Source organism: Marmota flaviventris, chromosome X, assembly GCF_047511675.1.
Source record: "Marmota flaviventris isolate mMarFla1 chromosome X, mMarFla1.hap1, whole genome shotgun sequence".
NCBI lineage: Eukaryota > Metazoa > Chordata > Mammalia > Rodentia > Sciuridae > Marmota > Marmota flaviventris.
In genome coordinates, this window is record NC_092518.1 from 70,216,459 (window position 1) to 70,241,619 (window position 25,161).

A 25,161-nucleotide genomic window follows, 5' to 3' on the forward strand; every position below is an offset into this window, starting at 1 on the left:
TAGTGCCTGAATATGGTAAGTGCTAATAAAATATATTGGATTAATACATTAAATATCTTTATCATCACAAAAATAGTAATAATGCTGATTCTGCATCAATTTATCTCATTAATCAAAATATATATTAGGGACAGCCCTTTTAACAGCCTAATGATGCAAGGTAAGTAGAGAGGAAATTGTTTGTAATCAAGGATGAAATTGGGAATACATATTAAGTAGAACTGATACAAAAGCACTGGTTGGAAGAGTTGCCTTAATAAAGTTCACTTAAATGCACTTTTGTAAAGCTTAATCAAGGTTTTTCTGACTTCCTTTTGGGGTGTGTGTGTGTGTGTGTATGTATGTATGTAAATTTGATATTATATTATAAAATATTGTTATTCCTCTATTCACACCAATTAAAAATCACATTGGTTGTGGGGCCAGGGCCAGTGGCAGAAAGCTTGCCTAGCATGGATAAGGCACTGGGTTCAATCCTCAGCACCACATAAAAATAAAAAATAAAGACATTCGGTCTATCTAGAAATAAAAAAAAAAAAAAAACCCACATTGGTGGTTTGTATAGTCATTTCATAATGAGTATGGGTAAGTGAATAATAACATTTATAGCTAATTAGACAATTAAATATATGATATTTTACTATAATACAAAATAAGTATTAATAATTTATAATGCTTTTATTCTCATGGACAATGGAAACTTTGCAAAAAATTATTTTTTTTTTCTTTTTGTTTCAAGGGTTTCTTGGAAGCTCAGAGCCAAAGTTTTGATTCAGTTTTAATAATGATAAAACCCTGTGGCCTGAATTACTGTGTACTTTTCCCTCTGGTGTTATCATTCCATTGTATTTACACTGTAATTGACACTTATGTCTTTTTCCATTCCACTGCATCTTATTGATTCTCATAAGCCATTCCAAATTTCTTCAAATGAGAAAGGATGTATAAATGCATAAATATATAAGCATATACATCAAATAAACTAATATGTATTTTTAAAATACATAACATCTTGGTAATACCTTTGTTGCTGCCTTTTCCTCTTCTCTACTTCTCTATCATTTCTCTTTCCTATGATTCCTTAGCATATAATTTATTCAAAGGGTGGAAACCCTTAGCTCATATAAGCCAGTCTAGTGAAGAAACTTACTGCACATATACATTGGCACCTTTAATGCAAACTCTCATATATTTTAGCTTTCTCATTAAACTGAAGCTAAACTCAATACCCACAAACCAAATACAGGGTTTACAGGGTCTCAGGGGCATGAGTCATTCCTTCATTAAGCACATATTTTACTTAGTAAGCACTGTCTTAAAGAACTGTCCCAAGTACTACTAGAAACACAATCAAATAAGCAATTGCCTCCACAAAGTCTTCATAACCTTTATAGTCTTTCAGAAGAGCTACATATACACCTAAATAGCATTAATGTAAGGAACAGACTGATTAATAATGAGTCTAAATACAGGCACAAATCAAATGCTAAAAGAATTCTAAGAGATAACTTTTGGCAAATACTAAAATAATTTTAAGAAGGATATAACTTTCAGCCAGATAATGAAGATGTGTATACAATCAGTAAAATATGACAACTGAATAGGTGTGGAGTGGCAAAATAGAGGGAAAATTCAAAATGATATTAGATTTTAAGTCTGATAATTAGAGAACTGGAGATACCATTAATAGAGATAAGAGACAATAAAAATCTGGCATGGTCAGTTGCAGGTGACTGTGGGACAGTTAAGTAGAGCCTCACATAGACAATTAAAATGACATATTGCAGCTGAGGAAGAAATTTCTGGAAGGTGTCCATGTAGAGCTGTGTCAGAAGTCAAGATTTTATATTGTCAAGATAGAGATGATAGAGAAAGGAGAAAGGGGCTACAATTGGGTCCTTAGGGAAGTTTTTCTTGTGACTGAGTGGAGAAGAGCCTGAGAAGATGTTATGGATGAGATATGAGGTACCCCCTAAAGCTCATGTGTGAGGCAACACAAGAATTCTCAGAGGTAACATTAGATTATGATTAGATTATGAGTGATATAACCTAATCAGTGGATTAATCCACTGATGTGGATTAACTGGGTGGTTACTGTAGGCAGGTAAGGTGTGGCTGGAAGAAGTAGGTCCTTGGGGATGTGCCTTTGGGGTTTACATTTTGTCCCTGGTGAGCAGAGCACTGCCTCCCCCCTCCCCCTTTGACTCCTGGTTGCCATGTTCTGAGTTGCTTTCCCCTGTGACTCCCCCCTTTTTTTTGCGGGGGATGGGTCTTGGGGATTGAACTCAGGGGTACTTGACCACTGAGCCACATCCCCAGCCCTATTTTGTATTTGATTTAGAGACAGGGTCTCACTGAGTTGCTTAGTGCCTCACTTTTGCTGAGGCTGGCTTTGAACTCATGATCTTCCTGTCTCAGCCTCCCGGGCTGCTTGGATTACAGGCATGTGCCACTGTGCCCAGCTGCCTATGATGTTCTATCTCACCTGGGGCCCCAAGCTATTGAGTAAGCCAAAAGTGTACTGAACTCCTGAAACCATGAGCCAAAATAAACTCCCTCTATGTTGTTCTTGTCAGATATTTCAATCATAGTAATGCAAAGCTGACTAAAACAGAAGAGGACTTGGAAGCAACAATAAAGTATAATGGAAGAATATCTAGAATGGATAAGTAGTACCAAATGCAATAGAACTGGAACAAGATGAGGACTGGTAAGGAAAGCTGAATTTGGAAACTTGGAGGTCAGTAAAAGAAATTTCAGGAACATAGCAAAGCTAGAATATATTCACAAAGTGTTAAGAAATGTGTGGGTAGTGAGGACATGGAATCAGTGAGCATGCCTTCCTCCTTTGTAAATTTTGTGGAGGTTAAAAAAAAAAGATGAGATCCTGTCAATAGAATGATAGGATTGCAAATGGAGTGAACTGAAAACAAATATAATCTTAATTCTTGAATCAAAAGAAACAAGATTTCTAAAGGTATAGAGAAATTTTTCAGTGAACACAAATTGTGGTCCTTGGACCAGTAGAAATAAGATAATCAAGAAACTTAGAAATTGTCAGGCTCCAGCAATCTGTACCTAAATAGACCTTCCAACTGATTTTGGCACACATTAAAACTTGAATTGCACTTCCCATTTTCAGTAGAAGGCAAAGCCACCTAAAGGGAAAGAACAGTGATAGGACTTGTAGTAAAAGTAGGGAGGAACAGAAAAGGATTAGACATTAAATACTGGTAGCAAGTCAGTTCGAATTAGTAAAAAGAGTTGCCAATTAAGGAGAGAGGACAATATGACAGAAGTAATCTTTCCTAGATAAAATTGGCTTAATTTAGGGACTTTCTTCATCACACAAAAAAGTCAAAATCTCAGAACAGAGAAAGTAGATGGTAGTCTACCCAAAGTAAGAGATCTGTACAGCGAGGACAATAAAACAGAATGCAACAAAAAGTTAATCAGTTTCAAGGAAAAGGATTCTTGAATTGGTTGACAATGATGTCCAGCTTGGCTTGGAACTGAGGGCTGGATATCTCAGTGAGAGCAAGGTTAAGTAGAAAGGAAAGCATAGAAGATGATGTAATAAAGTGATGATAAGAGAGAGAGACATTCAGTATTCCAGGTTAAATAGTTTTAAGTGACAATGTAAGTTCAAGGAATGACCAAAGTCTATGTGGACTAAATACAAAGAAATGAAGAAATTAAAGGATATGAAGAACTATGAGGACAGAGTGTGGGAAAGATTACTGATATGGATGATATAATTCTCATAGATGATTCCAGGACAGGGTCAGTGGGAAGTGGATAAAAGATTGTAAGCCACTTGATGAAACTTTTGAAGGATGACGAGAGTGACCATAAAGTCAATAGATAGTTGTAATTGAGGCAAGAAGGATGGTGTATGTGTATTATTGAGTTTTAAGGAAAGTAAAAGGTTGATGAGAGATGGTTGATCAAAAAATTCAGAATATTTGACTGAGTATAAAATTATATTGATGGGCTGGGGATGTGGCTCAAGCGGTAGCACGCTCGCCAGGCATGTGTGCGGCCTGGGTTCGATCCTCAGCACCACATGCAAAGATGTTGTGTCCGCCGAAAACTAAAAAATAAATATTAAAAATTCTCTCTCTCTCTCTCTTTAAAAAAATAAAATACAGTAAAATAAAATTATATTGAGAAAAGTATTGGTAATTAATGTCAACAGAAAAAATATAGTTATACTAATAAAAGAAGCAAAACAACACACACATAAATTTAGTAGTAAATACTATTTATATTGCAATAATGATATAAATACTGAACACTAATTTAGCAAGCAAAAAGAAATATGGATATTTAACAGTGTTGGGATGGTGTAAGGGAGGAAAGCAGGTATTGAAGGATTAACAAAATCTTTATGTACCAGAATTATCAACAGAAAATATAGAACATTTGATAAATCAAGAAATATTAGTATAAATATATGCACACTATTTATCTAGTGGAGGTAGGTGGTAAATTCCCGAAAACAAAGCTAAGAGTTGAAAATGGTTGGCCTCTGTATTTCTGATCTGGTTGGTGAAATGGGCTGGGACAGGGAATTTCTATTTTATGTTGTTGATGTCTATTTGAAATTTTAAGCTTACTGAGTTAATAAAATATAAGTGCTAAAAATAGTAAATAAGTAATGATTGTATAAAACAAAGGGGATATTGCCATGAAACAAAGGTACATCATAGCAGGAAGTTGCAGGAGGTAACAGGAGACAAATATGGTGCCCAAATAGATACAAATTAAATTTTTGATATGGATAGCAGGGTATCAAAGTTTGCACAAATGACTCTCAATTTCAATAATAAGAATGAAAGCAATAAATATGAAGAAGGACTTGAGCCACAGGTTAATGAGTGAAGATGTTGTTCATTGAACTAACCATGCATCAAATTCCATCATTAGTGAATGACTTATGTAAAAGAAACTTTGTAACAATCTTCCTGAAAAGAAGACCTGCCAGAAAATGTATTTGACACTAAGACTTGTGTTATACTGGTGTTGACAACTAAGGTTTTAAATGATGGAAGAAAGACATTATTACATCCCAAGTTGGAGTTGTTTTTCCATTGGATACGTCACTATCTGAGTGGGCAGGATTGTTGCCTTTACAATCTTCCTGTGACTTTAAATGTTTCCTGGAAGCCATAAGCCAAGTTCAAGAGAGTTTTATACACAATATAAATATTTATTTGCTCTTTCTTATAAACACCACCTGTATGACAACTTGTAAAGTGAGTTCAGCTGAGCTTTTCCCTGTAACTAACATTTTTGAAATCATCCTTGGCAATGGCAGGAAAATGATCACATGATGTTATTAATTTCCCAAGGGACATGGCTAGAGATATTTTGAATTTAAAACCAAAATAATTCTGAGGGAGGGCCGTGAAAAATATACATATATTGTGAAGTCAGCTTTTGGACACCTGATTTTGAAATATATTTCAAAGTCTTTTCCTTTAAGTCAAGCATTTTAAAATACTAAAAATAGTATTATAGCTCAGTGATGGAGCACCCATGAAGCATGCATAAGACTCTGGATTTGGTCCCCAGCAAAACACACACACAAAAATAGCATTATAATAGAACCAATGTATTATATTGATTTTTTTTTTTAATTTTGAGACAGGGTTTCGCTAAGTTACTGATGCTGATCTTCCTTCACCTAAATCTCTGGCTTCATCCCTCAGGCCTCATTTATAGATGACAGGATTTATATTCTGTTTCCAGAAGCCAGGAAGTGTGTTCTGAACATTTAAATGGCTCCATCTAGGAGAACCAAAGAGGAGAGCCAGAAGGGACCCTAGAAATCATACATCAGTCACCGAGGGAAGGTTTTGTGTCATGTGCTGATGTCTGCTGATTGGCCTCTGAGGTGAGTTCCATGCTGAGTGGTGGGGCTGACCACCCACGGCTGCCATGGGCTCAGCATCAGGTGGTCCAGCTGCTCAGTTCCTGCCTGATTGAATCCAGGCTCCCATTTCAGAAGACAGTGAACTACATTTCTGTCCGCATGTACACCATACTCTGTGTGTGGTGTCTCCCTTCTGTGTGGCTTTGCACACAGCTTAGGTCAGCTTTTATGCGTTCTGAGCCTGCTGAGAAGAGCTGGGCTTCATTTTCTCTGTCTGGGCTCCTGGGGCAGGTAGTAGGTAAGTAAGGTCTTTCTTAGACTCAGCCATTGACTCAGGCTGTCTGGGACCCCTCTGGGATTCCCCCACACTCAACCGAGTGTATTCCTGGGCTGAGGGAGGGTGTCTGATGTTTCTGGGTGCCCTCCTGCCCGCAGGGGTTGCTTGTGACTCACCAAGCACGGAAATCCACGGGGCTTCATGCCCTGCTTCTCGCCCTGAAAACCATCTCCAGCAAGCCAACCATAAGGTGTTATCATCTGAGAACCACTGAGATCACTAACCTCTGGGCCATTGCCCCAGCTGTTCCCTGTTCAACCAAATTAATTACAGGAGTCCATGCAGCTCAGCAGAATCAGATTTTTATCAAATCAGATAATTAAACAGAAATCCTATGTCCTTTCCACTTTACCATGCTACTTCCAAAACATAACTTTAAAAAAAAAATTGAAATGGAACAAATTTTAGTTTTAAAAGATCCTAAATTATATCTGCTCTATTGTCCTTTAAAGAGACTCTTCTACCCATGAGTCACATCTATACAGACATGTAAACACCAAGGAGGCTAGAGTTACAGAACTCTTTCCCTACGCTCCTTCCTCCATTAGTCCTGTGAATCTCACCTTTATCCTCATAAAACACTGAAAAATTGTATCTACACAAGAAGCCTTCAAACTTTAACAAAACTACAGAGAAATCTCAAACTATACTGTGAATAGTAAAATAGGAGTGATATAACTGGGCATGGTGGCACATGCCTATAATCCCAGTTACTGAGGCAAGTTTTAGGACAGTTTCAGCAACTTAGCAAAATCCTGTCTCAAAATAGATAAAAAAGGGCTGCAGTGTAGGTCAGTTGGTGGAGTTTTCCTGGGTTCAGTCATCAGTATTGTTAAAAAAAAGTGATATATTAGTTACTAAACACTGCCCATTTTCTAAGTACATAATAAAATGTCTGATTAAATATATTTTTAGATGTACTAAGGTAGTGATATATACCATTACTATTGCCATTGGATAAAAATTCTTTCCTTGTTTTTTTTTTTTGGGGGGGTGGGGATATCAGGGATTGAAATAAAGGGGCACTCAACTACTGAGCCACATCCCCAGTCCTATTTTGTATTTTATTTAGCTATAGTGTCTCACTGAGTTGCTTAGTGCCTCACTTTCGTTGAGGCTGGCTGTGACCTCCTGATCTTCCTGATTCAGCCTTCTGAGTTGCTGGAATTACAGATATGTGCCACAGCACCCAACCTATACAAAAATTTTTAATACATAAATATTGTTCTCATCTGTGATAATTATCTCTAACATAGTTTTCACTGTCATTATTCTATGTTAAATTTTATTCTATTCAAAAATATTTCTACATGACATTTTTTTCATGTTGTGGACTTTATAGTTTATGAAAAACTTTCAACATGTATTTCATTTTAGTCTTTATATCAACCCTGCGAGATAGACATTATTACCCCAATTTTTGAATGAATATGCTAGAGAGGTTTAATGTTATGAAGATCACACAGCTTAAAAGGGACAAAGCTAGAAATAACCCAAATCTTCTTGTCCTGAAGCTACTCCACTTTCTTTTACATCACTAATATCTCCCTACTGACAGACACTTCTCATTCCAGTGCTCTATTAATGTTTACATTACTGTTCAAATACTCTCCACATAACTGACTCAAATTCCAGGGGTAACCATTGGATTCTGGAGTTAGTTAACTTATGTATGAATCCTGGATCCACTATATGCTAATTGTTTAAGCCTCCACAAATAACCTCTTCAGATCTCAATTTCATTATCTGAATGATAAGGAAAATAATATCACCTTCCTAATCTGATTGTTATAAAATAAAAACAATATGCTAGTCTATCTTGCACAAAACTGCTAAGGATTAACCTTCTAAAGCATACCTATCAGTATTTTCTTACACAATTAACTTCACTCACTGTTTTAGTTGGCTTTTTCATTTCTGCAACCAAAAGACTTAACAAGAACAATTTAAGGAGGACAAAGTTTATTTTGGGGCTCATGGTTTCTGAAGTCTCAGTCCATAGACAGACAAATCCATTCCTCAGGTCTTGAGGTGAGACAAAACACCATGGCAGAAAAGTGTGATGGAGGGAAATGGCTCAAGACATGACAATCAGCCTCCACTTGCCACATACAAAATATATACTCCAGAGGCATGCCCCTAGTGACCCACCTTCTCCAGCCACACCCTATCTGCCTTCAGTTAGCACTCAGTTAATCCCCATCAGGGAATTAATTCACTGATGGGGCTAAGGCTTTCAAAACCCAGTGATTTCACCTCTAAGCACTATCTTACATGAGCTATGGCAGGACAACTCACATCCAAACCATAATACTTACTCTACATTGCCTATTAAAGAAAATCCAAAATTTGTAATTTAACACTTAAGGAACGTATGATCTGGCCTTAACATGTCAACACTATAATGTACTATCTCCTTATCACATGTCTTCTATCACATACATATCAAAATACTAATTATTCCTGAAACATAAAATGTACTTCAGTAAATCCATAATTTATATGATTCCCTCTTCCTTGGATACTATCTTTGTGTAATACCACAATGCCACATGTGAAAATTATGCCCATTTTTCAAAGTGCTGGTAAATTACCACCCCCTCAATCTCTTCCTTGATCTCCCAGCTGAAATTCATTTCTTCTTCCTTCTCTTCTAAAAGCATATTGGTTATCTTTAATGATAGACAACACTTTGCTTTGCATTATAATTTTTGTGCTTTCTACTTTCCCCTATAAGAGGAAACTAAGGCAAAACAAAATCAAAGATTAGTTTGAACTGTATGGCATTACTGAGATTTGACCAATATGACCTGTATAAATGACAATTTCAAATTATTTAATCTAATAACACATTTATAGCTATTATTAATCCATATAATGTAAGAAATTCAATGATTTAGAGTTATTTTAGAGGGTAATATTTCCATGCAAGCATTCAGAGTAAAGGCAATTTTAGAGTTTTGTTGGAAAAATATAGATTTTTAAATCATTTATACTTCTTTTTGTCCAATATGGCTAAAGTATACATTTCAAAATTTCAGTCCTTAGAAGTGATCTCAAATATATTTTAAATAATACAAATTCTTATATTGACAGGCTCCTTATTTATTCTTTTTCTTTTCTTTTTTCTTCTAGTAATAGTTGCCTATGAGAGGTTGATTTAAGATCTGAAAAAGACATTAATTATGTCTGATTCTCCATTGCTCCAGTTGTGATTATTAGTTTTACCAGATACAAGAAAGTCTTTGTTTTCTTTTAACACTTGTATAGCAAATATTTAAGATTCCAGTCTTCTAAACATAATTTACTCACTGAAGATGTCATCCCAAGAGATATCTCAGCTACTTAGTTTCTATTTTGTTATAATATACAATGAAGTATTAACATATTTTTATTTGGATTATTATAATATATTCTCAAATAACATATATAGGAAGTAATTAGCTAATGAAATGTAACCATTATAATCATCTTATATAATCATTTCTAAATTGTTATTCATTTAAATACCACACCTTATGAAAATTATTTAATGTTGCATAATTACTGGGCTCATTTTAGAGTAAGGATCAATTAGAAATCATGTATTTAGTAATAACTTAAGTCATAGATTTAATGTATTGAAGAACCTGAATTGTTCTGTCTTTTGAGAGATGGGATAATTGGTTTTTAAAAAGTTATAACATAATATAAATAACAGTGGTAAAAATCAATGTTTTGATGAAAATTTAATGTGAGTACCTATACAGTGGTGTCAGAAGTATTTGAGGATGTTATTTCCATTTGAAAAGGAATCAGATGATTGATCTTACCTGCTCATGTATCTGGTTTGATCCACCATGGCACAGTTCATTTCCAATGCTTGTAGAAGTTGAATCACTTCCTGTGATGCTATGTATTTGTTGGTTAGAATGGGATTGTTGACAGTGTGAAGAGTGGATGATCTGAGGCTGTTGGACAATATGATGATGGCATTGAACCTGAGGATAGCATTCCTAAAACACAAACACATATAAAAAATAGCTGCTGAGAATAAATAACATTAATTGAGACTAAAAAAGCAACTGAAACCATGTTTGAAAACTCAGTGCATGTTTTCACAATATAATTTAAACCCTAGAATTTGTAGTATTAATTGGTGATATATTATTTTTCAAATTCTTCCATTGGGAAAACTTGTATTAAATTCTATTTTTATTCAATCATGTATCTGTGACTGTAGAAATACTTACCTAGATAGGCCAGAGAATAACATGGTCTGATTAAATTTATATTCCAGTTACACTTATCACTAAAAGTATAATGAATATTAATATTAATTAATCTTTCTTCGATGATTCAACAGGCACTTCAGTATCTAATTACATAATAATACCATAACACTGAAGATGTAGACGGATATAAAATTAGAAAATAATGTAGTGATTTTCAATGTCAGGAAGCATATTAGAGTCACAGTAGGGGGAACAAAGTGCTAATGCTTATGAAAATCAAGTATGAATTTTTGAAAAAAAAGATTGAAAACCAGTGACCGGTGCTTCCAATTCAGAAAACATGGATTTTTAACTCTAATTCTTCCACTTACTCTTTGATCTTTAAAAAAAAATCTATCTATCTATTTATATATATATATATATATATATATATATATATATATATATATATCTCCTTTATGAGTCCCAGTTTTCTAATTTGCCAAACTGAGTTCAGTATGGGTCCTCATGGATTGTTGTGAGGGGTAAATGCACTAATGTCTGTATATTACATAGTACAAGGTAGGTGAGTAATATACATTTATTACTATTATTATTACTATTATTATCATTTATGCATCATCATCATTGACTTTATTATCTACCTCACTAATTTTGAAGGTATAAAATAAACCCCTGAGGTCTAGAAAATCAAGTTGTTTTAATTATAATGACTGAAATTAATGGAAAAATTGGGGTTGGAACTCAAGATTTCTAGCATAGAGTTCTTTCAGGTATTAATTGGCTGAACATATACTGAGCTCAAGATATTCTTGAATTTGTTATTTTTAAACTAAATATTTGCTACCTGATTGTTTATTTGCCATGGATATTTTCAGGTAAGTATGGAAAACAAACTAATATATCTAAGTGTTTCAGTTTTGAGGAATTCATATATCTGCTATAGTATGTTGTTATTATTCTACTTTGATAAGAGGCATCCAGAAGCTTGTTTTTAAATAAAAATATTCAATTTTGAGTCATAATACTACATTTATGTATAATCAACTTTGAACATTTGAATTCAATGCTCTATTTCTTTCAACTGTGGATAGTTGACCAATATTAAAATAGTAAAATACTTCATATTTTAAATTTTTATATGAAAAAATTCAACTTATGTTAAATGAAAGAAGTGCAGAAGAATTAATATAGTATTCTGGTGTAACTTATAAAGAATGTTTTTACCTATATATTTACGAATATACATAAATGCTTCTGTATTACTTGACCAATAAACTTTTAAGAATGGCAACTTCTGTTAAGAGAAATGAGGGACAAATTGATCCAAATAAGCTTGTTTTTCATTGTATGCATTTTTATACTTTTTATAGATTTTTATATTCTTTTACATTCTGGAAATTCTTACCATGTATACAAATGACCTACACACACACACACACACACACACACCACTACATTCTGGAAAAAAAACAAAAGGATAAAGAAACACATTTTGCAAATACAAGTCACCTCGATAGACATATAGGTAAATGCCATATAGGTAAATGCTAAGCAATCTAAATGCTTAGAATTATTTTCTCTAGATGCTTTTTAAATATAACTTACTTTGAAAGTATGCTAGCACTAAGACCTTAACAGTTTAGAAAATTAAGCATATGCTGTCAGCAACCTTTGTACAAATTTGGGGATTTGAATATATTATCTATTATTTTTTGGTAAACAATACCATCATAATCTGGATTAAGATAAAAATCACATTGACAATCTGAGAAGACCATAACTCAGTGGGGATCTTGAACACTAATGAAATAGAAACTCTCCTGAAGAAATAACAACAATGTATACCCCCAAAAGCAAGTGAGGAAACACTTGGAAAGGACACATCAACAGAAGGTAATAAAGAAAAAAAAAACATTTATTAATTATCTTCCTTTGTTAATGTATCAGTTGACTCTTCAATAGAACACTGACATTCCTATCATCTAGGGTGCTCTACACTTTGTCTGAGCCTATCTAGCCTCTGAACCATACATTGGTTCTACTGAACTCTTAGCAGATTTTTAATTTTTTTTTCACACATGCTAGGCAAGAGCTCTACTACAGAGCTGCACTCCCAATCTCATTTTAAATTCTTATACCTGACTATTAAAGTTATTGTTCTAAAGTAAGATGTTCATATATTAATGGAAATTTGAAGCATGTCATGAACTGAATTTTCTAAGTACAAAATATCAAACATTACTAATTTATCATAGATTATTCAATATCTTTGATGGAGAGAAAGAATTATAGAGTACAAATTATATGAATTGAATAATTTTCTTTCAACTGGCACTACTTTACCATCTCTTTGCTACAAAGACATTTTTTTTTCTTAGACAGGTCTCATCTATGAGCTAGTCCTAATTGATAATAAACAGTTTCATGCAGACACTCGTTTTATCCATTTTGTCCTAGTATATACTTCATCACAGAGGAAACTTAACTAGAGCAAAGAAGTTATAGTTTGTTACAACTACAGGGTTCCTTTTACCTTGGACAGCTTCCATGGCAGTTCCCAAACTCCCAAATTATTTAATTCATTAATAAGAAAAACTTGGCATAACCAAGTCAATACTCAAGTTAACAGTAAACAGTGGTGGTATTCTCATTTCTATTGTTTTTATGGGGCATTATAATTATACACAATGGTGGGACTCCTGTTGACATGTTTGTACATGCACATAACGTAATTAATTTAATTCTATTTCTCCAGTACCTCTCCTGTCCCTCCCCTCCTCCTTACTTTTGGTCCCCTTCCTCTACTTTACTGATTTCCCTTCTATTATTTTTAAATAATGCATTATAATAATGTATATAAGTTGGATTCATTGTGGCATGGCAGTATTCCCTTAAAGGAGCTTTTCTTTAGTTATTTCACCTACATAGTGTTAATATAATGTACAGGGGGTCAATTTTAAACCTGTTTTTCTTTGAAACAAGAAGCTAGAAGCAGCATGAAATGATCCTACTCAACATTTTTACTATTAAAATGTATAAAATCTTATTGTTTTAGCAGCCCAGTTGGATAAATGGCAGGTTTTATAATTTGGTAGCTTGAAGACAATCCTGGCCCTTGGAAGAACAGGAATATTTGATGAAATTTTTCTACTTGATACCATAATTATCTGAACTATTCTGATACTCCTCTTCCATATATATATATATATATATATATATATATATATATATATTCAGTATATTCCATACCAAACTCTTCATACTATATTCAGTTTTCTAAGCAAAATGAAATCTTAAAGATTTGAATGTTTAATATTCTGAGAGTTTACTCAATTTCATTTTTGCTGGGCATCAAATAAGTAAACTTTGTTATTTCCTACACATCTGATAGTGACTGCCCATGAAGTTCTTACAAAATAAAATGTGGCTAGGTGCAGTGGTGCATGTCTGTAAGCCCAGTGACTGAGGAGGCTGAGGCAGGAGGATCATAAGTTTGAGGCCAGCCGCAGCAATTTAGACCCTGTCTCAAAATTTAAAAAAAAAAATAAAATAAAAAGGACTGGGGAGATAGTTCAGTGGTAAATTACCCCTGGGTTCATATGCCCCAGTCAAAAAATGAAATTTTAATACATCAGCCAGTCTCATTTGTATATGAGAAAAATGATTTTGTTATCCACACTGATTTGATATTATTTAACTGCCTATCATGAATTGCTTGTTACCCCTGCAAAGATATGTTGAAGTTCTAACCCCCAGTGATTTAGAATGTTCTCTTATTAAGAAACAGTGTCTTTATAGATGTAATCAAGGTAAAATGAGGTAATTAGGATGGGTCCTAATACAATATGACTATTATTCTTATAAATATGGGAAATTTGGACACAGAGACAAACATTTACAGAGGGAAGACAATGGGAAGATGTATACGGAGGATGCCATTAAAAGAGAATTGGAGTAATGCATCCACATGCCATAGAATGTCTGAGGCTACCAGAAAATAGGAAGCAGGCATAGAAGAGTTCTTTCCCCAAGGGCTTCAGAGGGAATAGGGCTCTGCCCAGTGATTTTAGACCTCTGAATTTCAGAACTGTGAGATAATAAATTTCTATTTTTTAAACCACCTAATTTGTGGTATTTTATTAGAATAGTCCTAGGAAACTGATACATTGTCCTAGTTCAAAACTGTCCAAGAGATAATACCAGGCTCTAATAGGACTGGACAAACTTTTATCCACTAAAAAGAGCAATGTGAAAACTATTGCTTACAACAACAACTGCATTTAAGGACTTGGTGCTGTAGATGTCATGAGATTACTGTGGTCCTCTAGCAGCTGTGCACTCTGTACTTGGTCTCTCAGTTAATGAAAATTTAAAAATGTTATTTGAACCCTCAGTGTTCTCGATCTGTCATAGTATTCAGTGTATTACATATTTGTTCATACATATTATTCACTTGAAATTCATTATATGCTAAAATAATTAATACAAAATTATAATGCTTTAAATTATTATTTTTGTGAGACTAGTTAAAAGAAAAACGACAAAACATTTATATATATATATATGTATATATATATATATATATATATATTTAAGATTCTACCATTAATTTTGTATGTGATTATTTTGATTTCAGTTCCCTTTTACTAAAATAGGGATAATAATACTTTACATGATAAAATGAATATGAGCTTATTTATTTATTTATTTATTATTGGTGCTGGGGATTGAACCTAGGGCCTTGTGCACGTGAGGCAAGTATTGTACCAATACTTGCCTGAATATGAGATTATTAAGGATTCCATGAAGAGCTACAGATATAATGAAATATTGCTATAACTCATGGTGGTTCTGTCTGGCATTTGATAATTGAATGTCATTTTAGCTCTATCTTTAAAATATTTATGAATATTTCAATATTCACTTAATAAAGTTTTACACTTATAAGACAACTTTTAAAACAATTATTACTTACCTGATCTGTATTTAGCTTCTCCACTTTTCTTATTGTTTTTTCATAAATAACATTGTTTCCTGGGAAGAAATGGCCTCCTCTTAAGAATGGAGACAGTGGTTCCTAAAAAGACAGTAAAACCTATGTTTTTCTTTGAAAGGTATCTTTTCCAAGGAAACTTAAAATATTTGGTTTGTCATAGGGTCTGAGGTAGTATCAGATTTAGGGGGAGAGTGGAATGACATCCAAATAAGGTCCTAATATATATAAGAAAATAAAAGCAGTTTATTTATCAAAGAGAAAAATCTGAATTTTTCCTACTATCTTTTACTAGGTCTTTTGGGAGAGATTGGAATGAGGTAGGAAAGATTATTTTTTCTTTCTTTTTTTTTCTATTACCAAGGCAAGCAAAATACAATTAGTTTCCTCTGAGGCAGATCACATGCTATCAGGTCAAGACCATTTAAATTGAGTTCACTGGTAGGTTTCTTTCTATGCAAAATTATTATCATAGAAATACAAAATAAACATAATTCAGCACTACTAGGACATAAAATAGGTAGAATTGTATTAAATATTTGTTTCCCAGAACTTGATTTGGGTGCCCTTGAAGTGTACAATTCTTGTGATTATAATCAAGGTGAAGACTCTCAGTGCAACATGTTTTGAATACTAATAACTGAGAAGAAGCTTTAAGAGCCACTGTATCTCTGTATAATCAACTAAATTGCTGGAGGATTAGCCAAGTGCTTAGAAGATGTCAACCAATGGAATTAAGGCTAGTGACATGTCCAAGATCTGAAATAAACCAGAAAAGGACTAATAAGAATCAGACCAAGAGTGTAAAATGTAAGGTGTAGTATATTTTTTTGCCATCTTTTGGTTTAATTCAATCTTTACATGAAAGCTGGGTTTATTTTGTTATTGAACAAAAATTGCATTCATTTATTTTGTAATATGGGAGAAAAGTGTAGAGTTGGGGATGGTCTCATGTATTAACAATTAAGCTTAAGGACATTTTAAAATCAACAACATGTACTAGCATTTTTATAGTCTACTATCGTAAATACTCTTAGACTAACTGAACTAAAACTTTGGTTGTTGAGAAATTAAGACACTCTTGACACAAAAGTTATACACTTCTGGTATTCAAGTTTGAATAAGGGTGCTTTAACTAAATGGTCCTTGGAAACTTTGGTAAAACAAATACATAAGTGATTAAATTTGACTAGCTAATGAATTATTAAATCTAAAGATGCATTATATTAAAAAAGATTCCCCTGGAAGCTATTTTCTGTGTGTTTGATTTTGTTAATGAACTTCTTCAGTAGTTATATTTGATCATGTAACATATTGCTCTGTATGCATAATGTGTTTTGCTAACTGCTATGAGGCATACAAACATGAATCACACATATTACTAGGTGCATTTAATATTGATCAGAGTTCATAAAACTATGGCAGACAGTTTTTTTTTGTACTGTCCTCAGGATAAGCATGATATTTAGATTTTTAAAAGACTGTAAATAAAAAAGAAGATCCAAGGCCCTATATTGCTAATGAAGCCTAAAATTTTTACCATCTGGCCTTTTACAGGAAACTTTTCTCAATCCCTGCTCTAGATAATACATGAAGATAAATACCTAAAGTAAGAGGTAGAAAGTGACAAGTGCCAAAAAAAGTATAGAGAAAGAACTTAGAGAAATGGGCTGATGATGAAAACCTGAGTTCTATCTGGTAGTTCTCAGGTAGGATACTTGAATCAAGTGGAATTTTAAAGAAAATTGAGATGATCTTTGGGTATAAGCAAACTGAAGAAAATAATTATTCAAGTGAAGTATAAAAATCTAAATCAGCAAGTTTCAAAAAGGGTAAGTTATATATAGGGAATATACTTGTCAGATAGCTTGGTTCAGTAAACAATAAGTCCTTGTAAAAGGGTGTCTAAGATGAAAAAAAGTCTACTTCAGGAAGATTAACCAGAGAAAAGGAAGAATGCAAGTAAGCATATTGGCTAGGATATTATTCTTATATTCAAGGGCAGTACTTTTCAAAGTTGACTCTGGGATGTTGAACCTGGAGGAGTCTACTACATAGCCAATGGTATAAAAAACAAACATTGAGACACTGAGTTTTATATGCTCCTATTAGAATTTGGATCTGGTTCATGTCTTTATTTCGTGTAACACATAGTAAGCCCTTTAACATGTATGAAATTATTGCAAAGAACTGCGAGAAAGACTGTAACCAAAAATATATGTGGGTCTATGGGTGTAGTTCAGTAGCAGAGTGCTTACCTAGCATGTGTGAGACCCTGGGCTCAATCCCCAGCATCACAAAACAACAAATATGTGGGTGGACACTTGTATGTACACATCTAGCATATGGCTGAAAACTCAGGTTTGGAACTAAGTAGGAATTTCAAGACTGCAGATTCAGATTTCAGAACCAACTGCTTAGACGTCTTAGCTAAAACTATGCAATTGCTGAAAAGGTGAGTGAAGATGAAAGAACTAGACACGCTGTAAAAGGTCTGAGAATCAGAAGAGAAATGTGTCACAGAAATCAAGATGAGAAATTTTCAGTAAGTAGAACAAAGTTGAATGTTTAAATGCTTCAGAGATGTCAACATGTAAGAACTACAAAATGGATTGCATTTGGACTATTATAAATTAATTGAGTTAGACTATCAAAATTAGTAGAAACAGATCTAATGGAAAAAAAGTTATGAAATAATAAAATCTGTATTTAATTTCTTCTTTTATTATCTATGCACTGTGGAAACTTAGGAAAGTCATTTAAACTTCTCTGAAGTTTGTTTGCTTATCATAGAGACATTAATGCAGGATATCTCATATCAAGTAAAATAATGTATTTAAGGTACCCTTTATCTGTAACTTTAATGTAAAAAGAGTATTGGTTTTTAATAATACTGTATAGTCTATACTATATTTAAAATAATTTTTGAGAACACTATTATAATTTTTCTAGATTATTGATTTCAAAAATAAATGAGAATTGGCTTATTGAGGACAAGGACTTATAAATCTTGAATACCCCATAGCAAAGGAACATATGATTGAGTGAGAACAGATGATATGAACTAAGAGAGGGAAAACAAATTTATCAAAACATAAAATTTTCTTTTCTCTGCAAAGAAAATTGCACCATAAATACTGAGCCTTTATTACTATTTTTAAGGAAGAAAGATGGTCAGTAGTTAACAGTACTGATTCTGTCTAGAATGTTTGTTGGTCTCATTATTTAAAAAAGACTTACAAAAAAAACCAAAAAAAAAAAAAACTGCAAAAAACAAAAAAATGACTTACAAAAAAGTGTTCAAGTTGAGATAATTATTATTTTTCAAAAATATATAAGAAAGTAAAACCACATATCAATATGAATAAATTATTTTAACAAAGAAAATCAGAAAAGTAACTTTAATCAGAAATTTAGATTTTTTAGCAAAGAAACTGCTAAACAGTTTTACTATTTGGGCAGCATCTTTTGTTCAATACATACATTTGAATTGGTGCCAGATACACACTAAAGATTAACAGGTGCTTTCAAAACAGTTGATCTTATAATTTTAATTGTTATGTTTGGAACCTTTGGCAGTAGTTCTCACATCTAACAAGTATGTAATTCCTAACATCTACTCTTTAGTTCCCAGGCCACAAAGCTCTGACAAAGAAATTTCGTTATCTAATTTCAAGCTTTCCAAATTCAAGTTATACAATTTCAAGTAAGCATTCCAACCTTGGTGATTATACTTATATACATCACATTTCTTATAACTGTGGATATAAATCTAATTATTTTTCTCAAACCCCAATGTGCTTATATTCCCTCATTCTCCTTCTGTTTATGGAGAAACCTAAGATAACCTAATCCCATATTATCTCTCTATGTTCCTCCACACTTCAGAAATCTCTATACAGTTTCTACTCTAAGAAGAAAGAAATACTCTTTCCCCAGTGTCACTTCTCTTTATGTTCCTGGAATCCTATCATCTCTTGACACCTCCAGTATTTTACCCATTTATCTCTATACTATGTTACATCTTTAGCTTTCCTTATTACTGGTTATTTCCTAGTATCTACAACTCTCCCAGGGTCTGCAAAATTCTGTTTTCTCCTTTAGCTCCCATCCCATCTTTCCTTTCTCTCACCAATATCTATTTCAGTAGAGTAATCCTCACTCATTTTTTCCACTTCCTCTTGATACACTCACCCATTAACATTGCATTTGGATTTTGCCACCACACATACAAAAAACTGGTCTCTCAATCATCAATATTAACTTCTTAATGAAGTCTCTATTCTCAAAATTTGAGATGGTTGCGTGTTTCCTTTTGCTATTTGCTTCATTTATTTATGTTCACATCCTTCTCTGACAACACCTCTTCCTATGAAATCATCCCCTTTTTGTCCCCTTAAAGTAGGCATTTCTTGATTATCTTACCTTAACATTATCCATTATGTCTCAGGTATCTCATTAATTCCTATAGCTTTTATTTTATTTCTTTTTAAAGCAGGGATTGAACTCAGGGTAACTTGACTACCAAGGCACATCCCAGCCCTTTTTATTAGTAGTATTTTTAAAAAATTTTGGAACAGGGTCTCACCAAGTTACTTACGGACTTACTATATTGCTGAGGCTAGTTTTGAACATGCAACCCTCCTGCCTCACACTTTGGATATGCTGGGATTTTAAGTATGTGCCACCATGCCCAACTATCCCTATAGCTTTGATGATAACTTTAATAGGACTCCCATGTCTCTACCACAAATGTGACTTTCTCTGCATCATTTTCACTATTGGGCATCTTCCATGTACCTCAAATGTCACTGGTTCAAACAACACTCATAATCTTATTTGCCAAAACTTCTTCATCTTCATGCTTCATCTTAATGCTTTTAGTTGGGCTGCCATATTTATATTGCCTTAAGATGAAAAGCTAAGGGTCATATGTGACTTTTCTTCTTTCAACCTCCATGTCTAGTATATTAAATTTGGTTAAAACTATCACCAGAACAGCTGTCAGAAAAGAGAGTGGTAGGGCTGGGGATATGGCTCAAGTGGTAGCGCACTCGCCTGGCTTGCGTGCGGCCTGGGTTCGATCCTCAGCACCACATACAAACAAAGATGTTGTGTCCGCCGAAAACTAAAAAATAAATATTAAAAACTCTCTCTCTCTCTCTCTCTCTCTTTAAAAAAAAGAAGAGAGTGGTAAATTTGAGAATACCTGAGCAAATCACACTTATTAAAACTTTAGCTACATTTTTAATAAAAGGATGTTTAAAACAATGTTACTCATATTAATACCTTAAATACCACAACAAATCGTTCAATAATCCCCCCCAACATATGTTTTATCTCCAATATCTGAACTTCAATAATACTTTATCATCCCACCAAGTATTTTCCACAGCTATCTGTGGTCATGTCTTTTTTCCCTTCCTGAAAGGAACTAGAAGTTTCTTTGATTTAGAAAACATGTCTTATTTCCTTGTTTCTATCTGAAGGCTGCATAGTTTCCTCCCCATAGCAAAATCTCCACAATTGAAAAATTAACAAAACTGATAAATATCAATAGAATTCTATAAATGAATGGAAAGAAGAATTTTCATTTCTTGTTCAAATAATAAATGAAAATGCATAAGCCCTTTGACTAAAATGGTATCAAATGGAGAATAAGGACATTTTAAAACAACCAAAATGAAAAACAAAGATAGAAGGAAATCATAATGAAAGAATTGGATTGAGATCAGTTTAATTACAGGGAGGAGAAATAAAGATTAGACAAGCTGGGAGGTGAGAGGATGAAGTTGCCATTTAGGAGGCTCAGCTTATTATAAATAGTGTAATTAAACTAGAATCTTCTCCTAGGGGATTTAAAAGAGCAAACAAAAAAGAAATGTATTTGGAAATAAAATGGGAAATATATCTAGACAGGATTTTCAAGCTGCTTTGCTAGACCAATTAGATTATTTTTGTTTACAAAGCATGGGGCTTGAAATTTGTTTTATTCTTCAATAAAGGAGAGACTTAAAAGCTTTAAAATCACTATTTTTCTTTAGTCCTCTGCTGGTTCTTCTTGAGAAATTGTTTATAGTTGAACCACAGTTCAAAATTATGAGTTCCTACAGAGGAAACCCAGGGTTTCTAATACATTATGTACTTGCATACATCTAATTTCTCTGCCTTTGTAACCAACTACATGACAGGTAAAAAGAAATATAGGTATGAATCTGGTAACCAATTTACCTCCATCAACTGTCTTAAGTTGCAATATTTTTTTCTCCCAGATCTGTATTGTTCAATTTCATTTCCAACTCTGCCACTTTGCAACTGAATGTTTTTATACCAGTTTAGAACTTAAGTTTCAAGAAAGTGGGAACCTTGTTAGGGCAATTTCTGGCACATAGTAGGTAACTGATAAATATTTACTGGATGGATTAATGAATCTCTCTGTGCTTCTGTTTCTTTGCTTTTGTAGGATTAAATGGAATGCAATATGTAAATTGACTAGCATGTGGTATATGGCCAATGAATATTAATTTTTCCTTTTATCTCATTAACCAAAGAATAAAAATTCATCCAATGTCACAAAAATTTTGCTGGCAAAGTGGATTGGAATCCAAATTATTTGATGTTTAGAATTTATATATATAACCTAGGCAAGCACAGGTTTTTACATTATGGGAAAGAAGTGCTATCTAGAACTAACTTTTTTGAAGCCAGATCAATTGGGCCATGCATCCAAAAATGCACATCTCCCATTTTGCATGTAAAAGAAAGAAAATGAAAGAGGGGGAGAAATATGGAAAAAGTATAAAGTAATTGGTCAAATGAGAAAGAGAGATACACTGTCCTCTCTCAGGTCATCCCCAATTTCTCCTATCTGCCTTCTACTTTTCAGATTTGTTCCTTAAATATTTGATTCTGCAAAAGAAGAAGCAGTCAATTGCTTTAGTTATAATCATATCCTCTTTCAAGGTTTATAAGGATTCAAGAGAACTCAAGAAAATGTCTAAAACAACCAAATTCTACTCAGAGTTTGTGTGCACACAGATTCACACAGACACATGCAGAACCAGTGGCCTCCCTGGAGAAGCAAACATGAGAAAATAATTTTAGAATAAATAAATAAGGAATTGTGGGGTTAGATACTAGTAGAAAACAAGCACAACCACCTCACTTACCTAAATTAGTAGTAAGCATAGCACCCTAATTTAATGCTTTGCCTCCCATAGAAGAGGCCAATCATTTATTTTATCTTGTAGTGGAGGAGAAAATTGTTTCCCATAATAGTGGAGAAATAAATTAGAGAGCAAAGAAAAAAAAATCTGTATTCCTATCTGGATTACACTGTTTCCAAATGTGAAATGGTGTCCGTATAACCTCATGGAAATTCCTTTTGCCCATAATGTTGTGTGTGTGTGTGTGTGTGTGTGTGTGTGTGTGTGTATGAGCGGGGGGGGGGGTGTGAATGTATATATCAAGGAAAGCTTATTACTGTGAACAAAAATACTCTTCTTAATTTTCTCCTCAAAATGGAACAGAGAATAATGACCTACTTTGTGAAATACAAGATTGTGTATCTTAATAAGAAATACAATGTAATTTTCAAAACATCTCATTGCTAGGCACATACTTCACACACTGTAGAAAGCAAAACATGAAGACAGTTTTGAACTTTCGACTTTTCATTTTCTTCTTTCTAGTCCATATCTCAAATGCAATCTAAATAGACTAAAAACTCTAATCCCTGGAGTAAGAGTTGATAGAGATTTTATGGGAAGCCTATGAAAGAATGTTGTCCCTTTTCTCTTTGGTTCAAAGAGAAGTGCAAGAGTGAAGCTATAGAAATAGAAACCACTTATAACCCAAGAATTTTCAGGCTGCTTTGAACTGCTGCATTTCTGGGTCAGAATGAATGGGTGCCTGGTTGTCTGAAAGATGACATTTTTTATACTAATGATTAAAAATTCACTTTATTGATGAAAAAATTCCAGTGATTTGATTTTAATGACCAGGTAACTAACTCACCCTTCTAGTTTACCTATCAACTTCTAAGGAATTATATGTTGGAAAAAGATTTTATGTGACATCTTACCTGTTCAGGATTCTGTACTATATATCTCCTAATAGTTGTCTGTGGATATGTTGTGACTTTCAGTGCTGGAGAATGAAGTTCCTGTGAAGAAAAAAAAAAAAAAAAATATATATATATATATATGTGTGTGTGTGTGTGTGTGTGTGTGTGTATGGAATAATGTTTAGAGTGAAAGTTTTAGAGTCATTTGCATGAATCATGGTATGAGGATCTATAGTTAATTTCAATCTTGGGAACATTCATGAAAACATGTGTTGTGTGCTCAGCACTGTGCTAATTTCTTGGTGTCTCACAGTAATATATGAATTATATTTGTAGAAAATATAATTATTTTATAAAAAAATTATTTTATAAAAATTATAAAAAATTAACAAAAATATTTTTTCCCTATGTTACACATGATTAGAAGAAAATATAGCTTAATATTTATTTAATAAGTATTTGGTCTGAAAAGGACATGTAATATTTAAAAAAATAGAAGGATACAGAATGAAAAAATTATGTGTATGTGTGTGTGTGTGTCTGTATATATGTACACATTTAAATCTTTAGTGTATTGGAAGGAGAGGGCCATAAACATTAAAAGGAAGAGAAAACACTACAACAAAATAATATGTAAAAGTTATATTGGTAAGAGTCAATATCATTAATATAAAGAGACTTCTTATATATCCATGAGAAAAAAATCTTGACACTATAGAGAAATGAATAAACAACATGTACAATTCATAAAATAAAATGAAATGGTTAATAAATTTAACAAAACATGTTCAAGAAAATTAGAAATCAAAGTTAACAAAAGAATACCACATACTTACTGAAATTTTTAAAGATAATAATGCTGATAAGAGAGCAGTAGAATGAGCACAATCTTAAAGAAAGAGGAAAATTAAGTAATAATCTATAGGCTAAATTATGTAGCTATTAAATACTTGAGTAATGCAAATTTACATGAAAAGCTCATAATATTATATAAGTTTAAGTGAAAAAATAAGGATACCAAATAGTATATATATTATGATCTTAGTTTTGTGTCTGAACTGAAGAAAATACAACAAAATGTTAAAAGTACTATATCTGGGCGAGGGAATAAATAATGAGTGATTTGTATTATTCCTTCTTATATTATTTTGTAATTATAAACTTTTCTCCAATAACATATTTTTATTATTAGAACATAAATGTAGAGAAATTAAATATGTAACTGTTAATGTGATTATTTGACTGGGTTTGGAGATGGGGAACTGTAACTTAAGTGAACTTAGGTTTTTGAAGCAATTCTACCATAGTGTTAGATTTGGGTGTAATTCACGTTTGTGAAATACTGTCACAAACTTGGCATTGAGCAAATGTTTGCTGAGTTTAAATGACTTTAGTCTAGGCAAAATTGGGAAGTGGTAGGAAAAGTTTTCTTTGATAATCTTACTAATTCTGCATAATGTCACACTTTTATTATTATACTCAAGGTCTAGAGACTACTTTTGTTTATTTTTTATTTCATTGTGTCCTCACTATCCAAGTTCATACTCTGGCACTTAATCAGGATGAGATTGTTTTTAAAACAGCATCTTCTTTCCCTAGTATCTTCTAAATCCCCTATTCCTTATACTCCCCTCTCACTTAAGTACAAACTTTAGGTATTTTATGTTTTTA

General features: G+C 33.0%; 1 protein-coding gene across 1 annotated transcript in view; it reads right to left on the reverse strand.

Moving 5' to 3' along the window:
- Positions 1–25,161, reverse strand: part of Pof1b (POF1B actin binding protein) — a 69,377-nt gene that overhangs the window by 28,723 nt on the left and 15,493 nt on the right. Inside the window, exons 3-5 of the mRNA XM_027932890.2 lie at positions 23,509–23,589; positions 15,408–15,509; positions 10,028–10,210 (exon numbers count right to left, since the gene is read on the reverse strand). Of these exons, the coding sequence (XP_027788691.2) occupies positions 10,028–10,210; positions 15,408–15,509; positions 23,509–23,589 (366 nt within the window). The remainder of the gene's footprint in view (positions 1–10,027; positions 10,211–15,407; positions 15,510–23,508; positions 23,590–25,161) is intronic.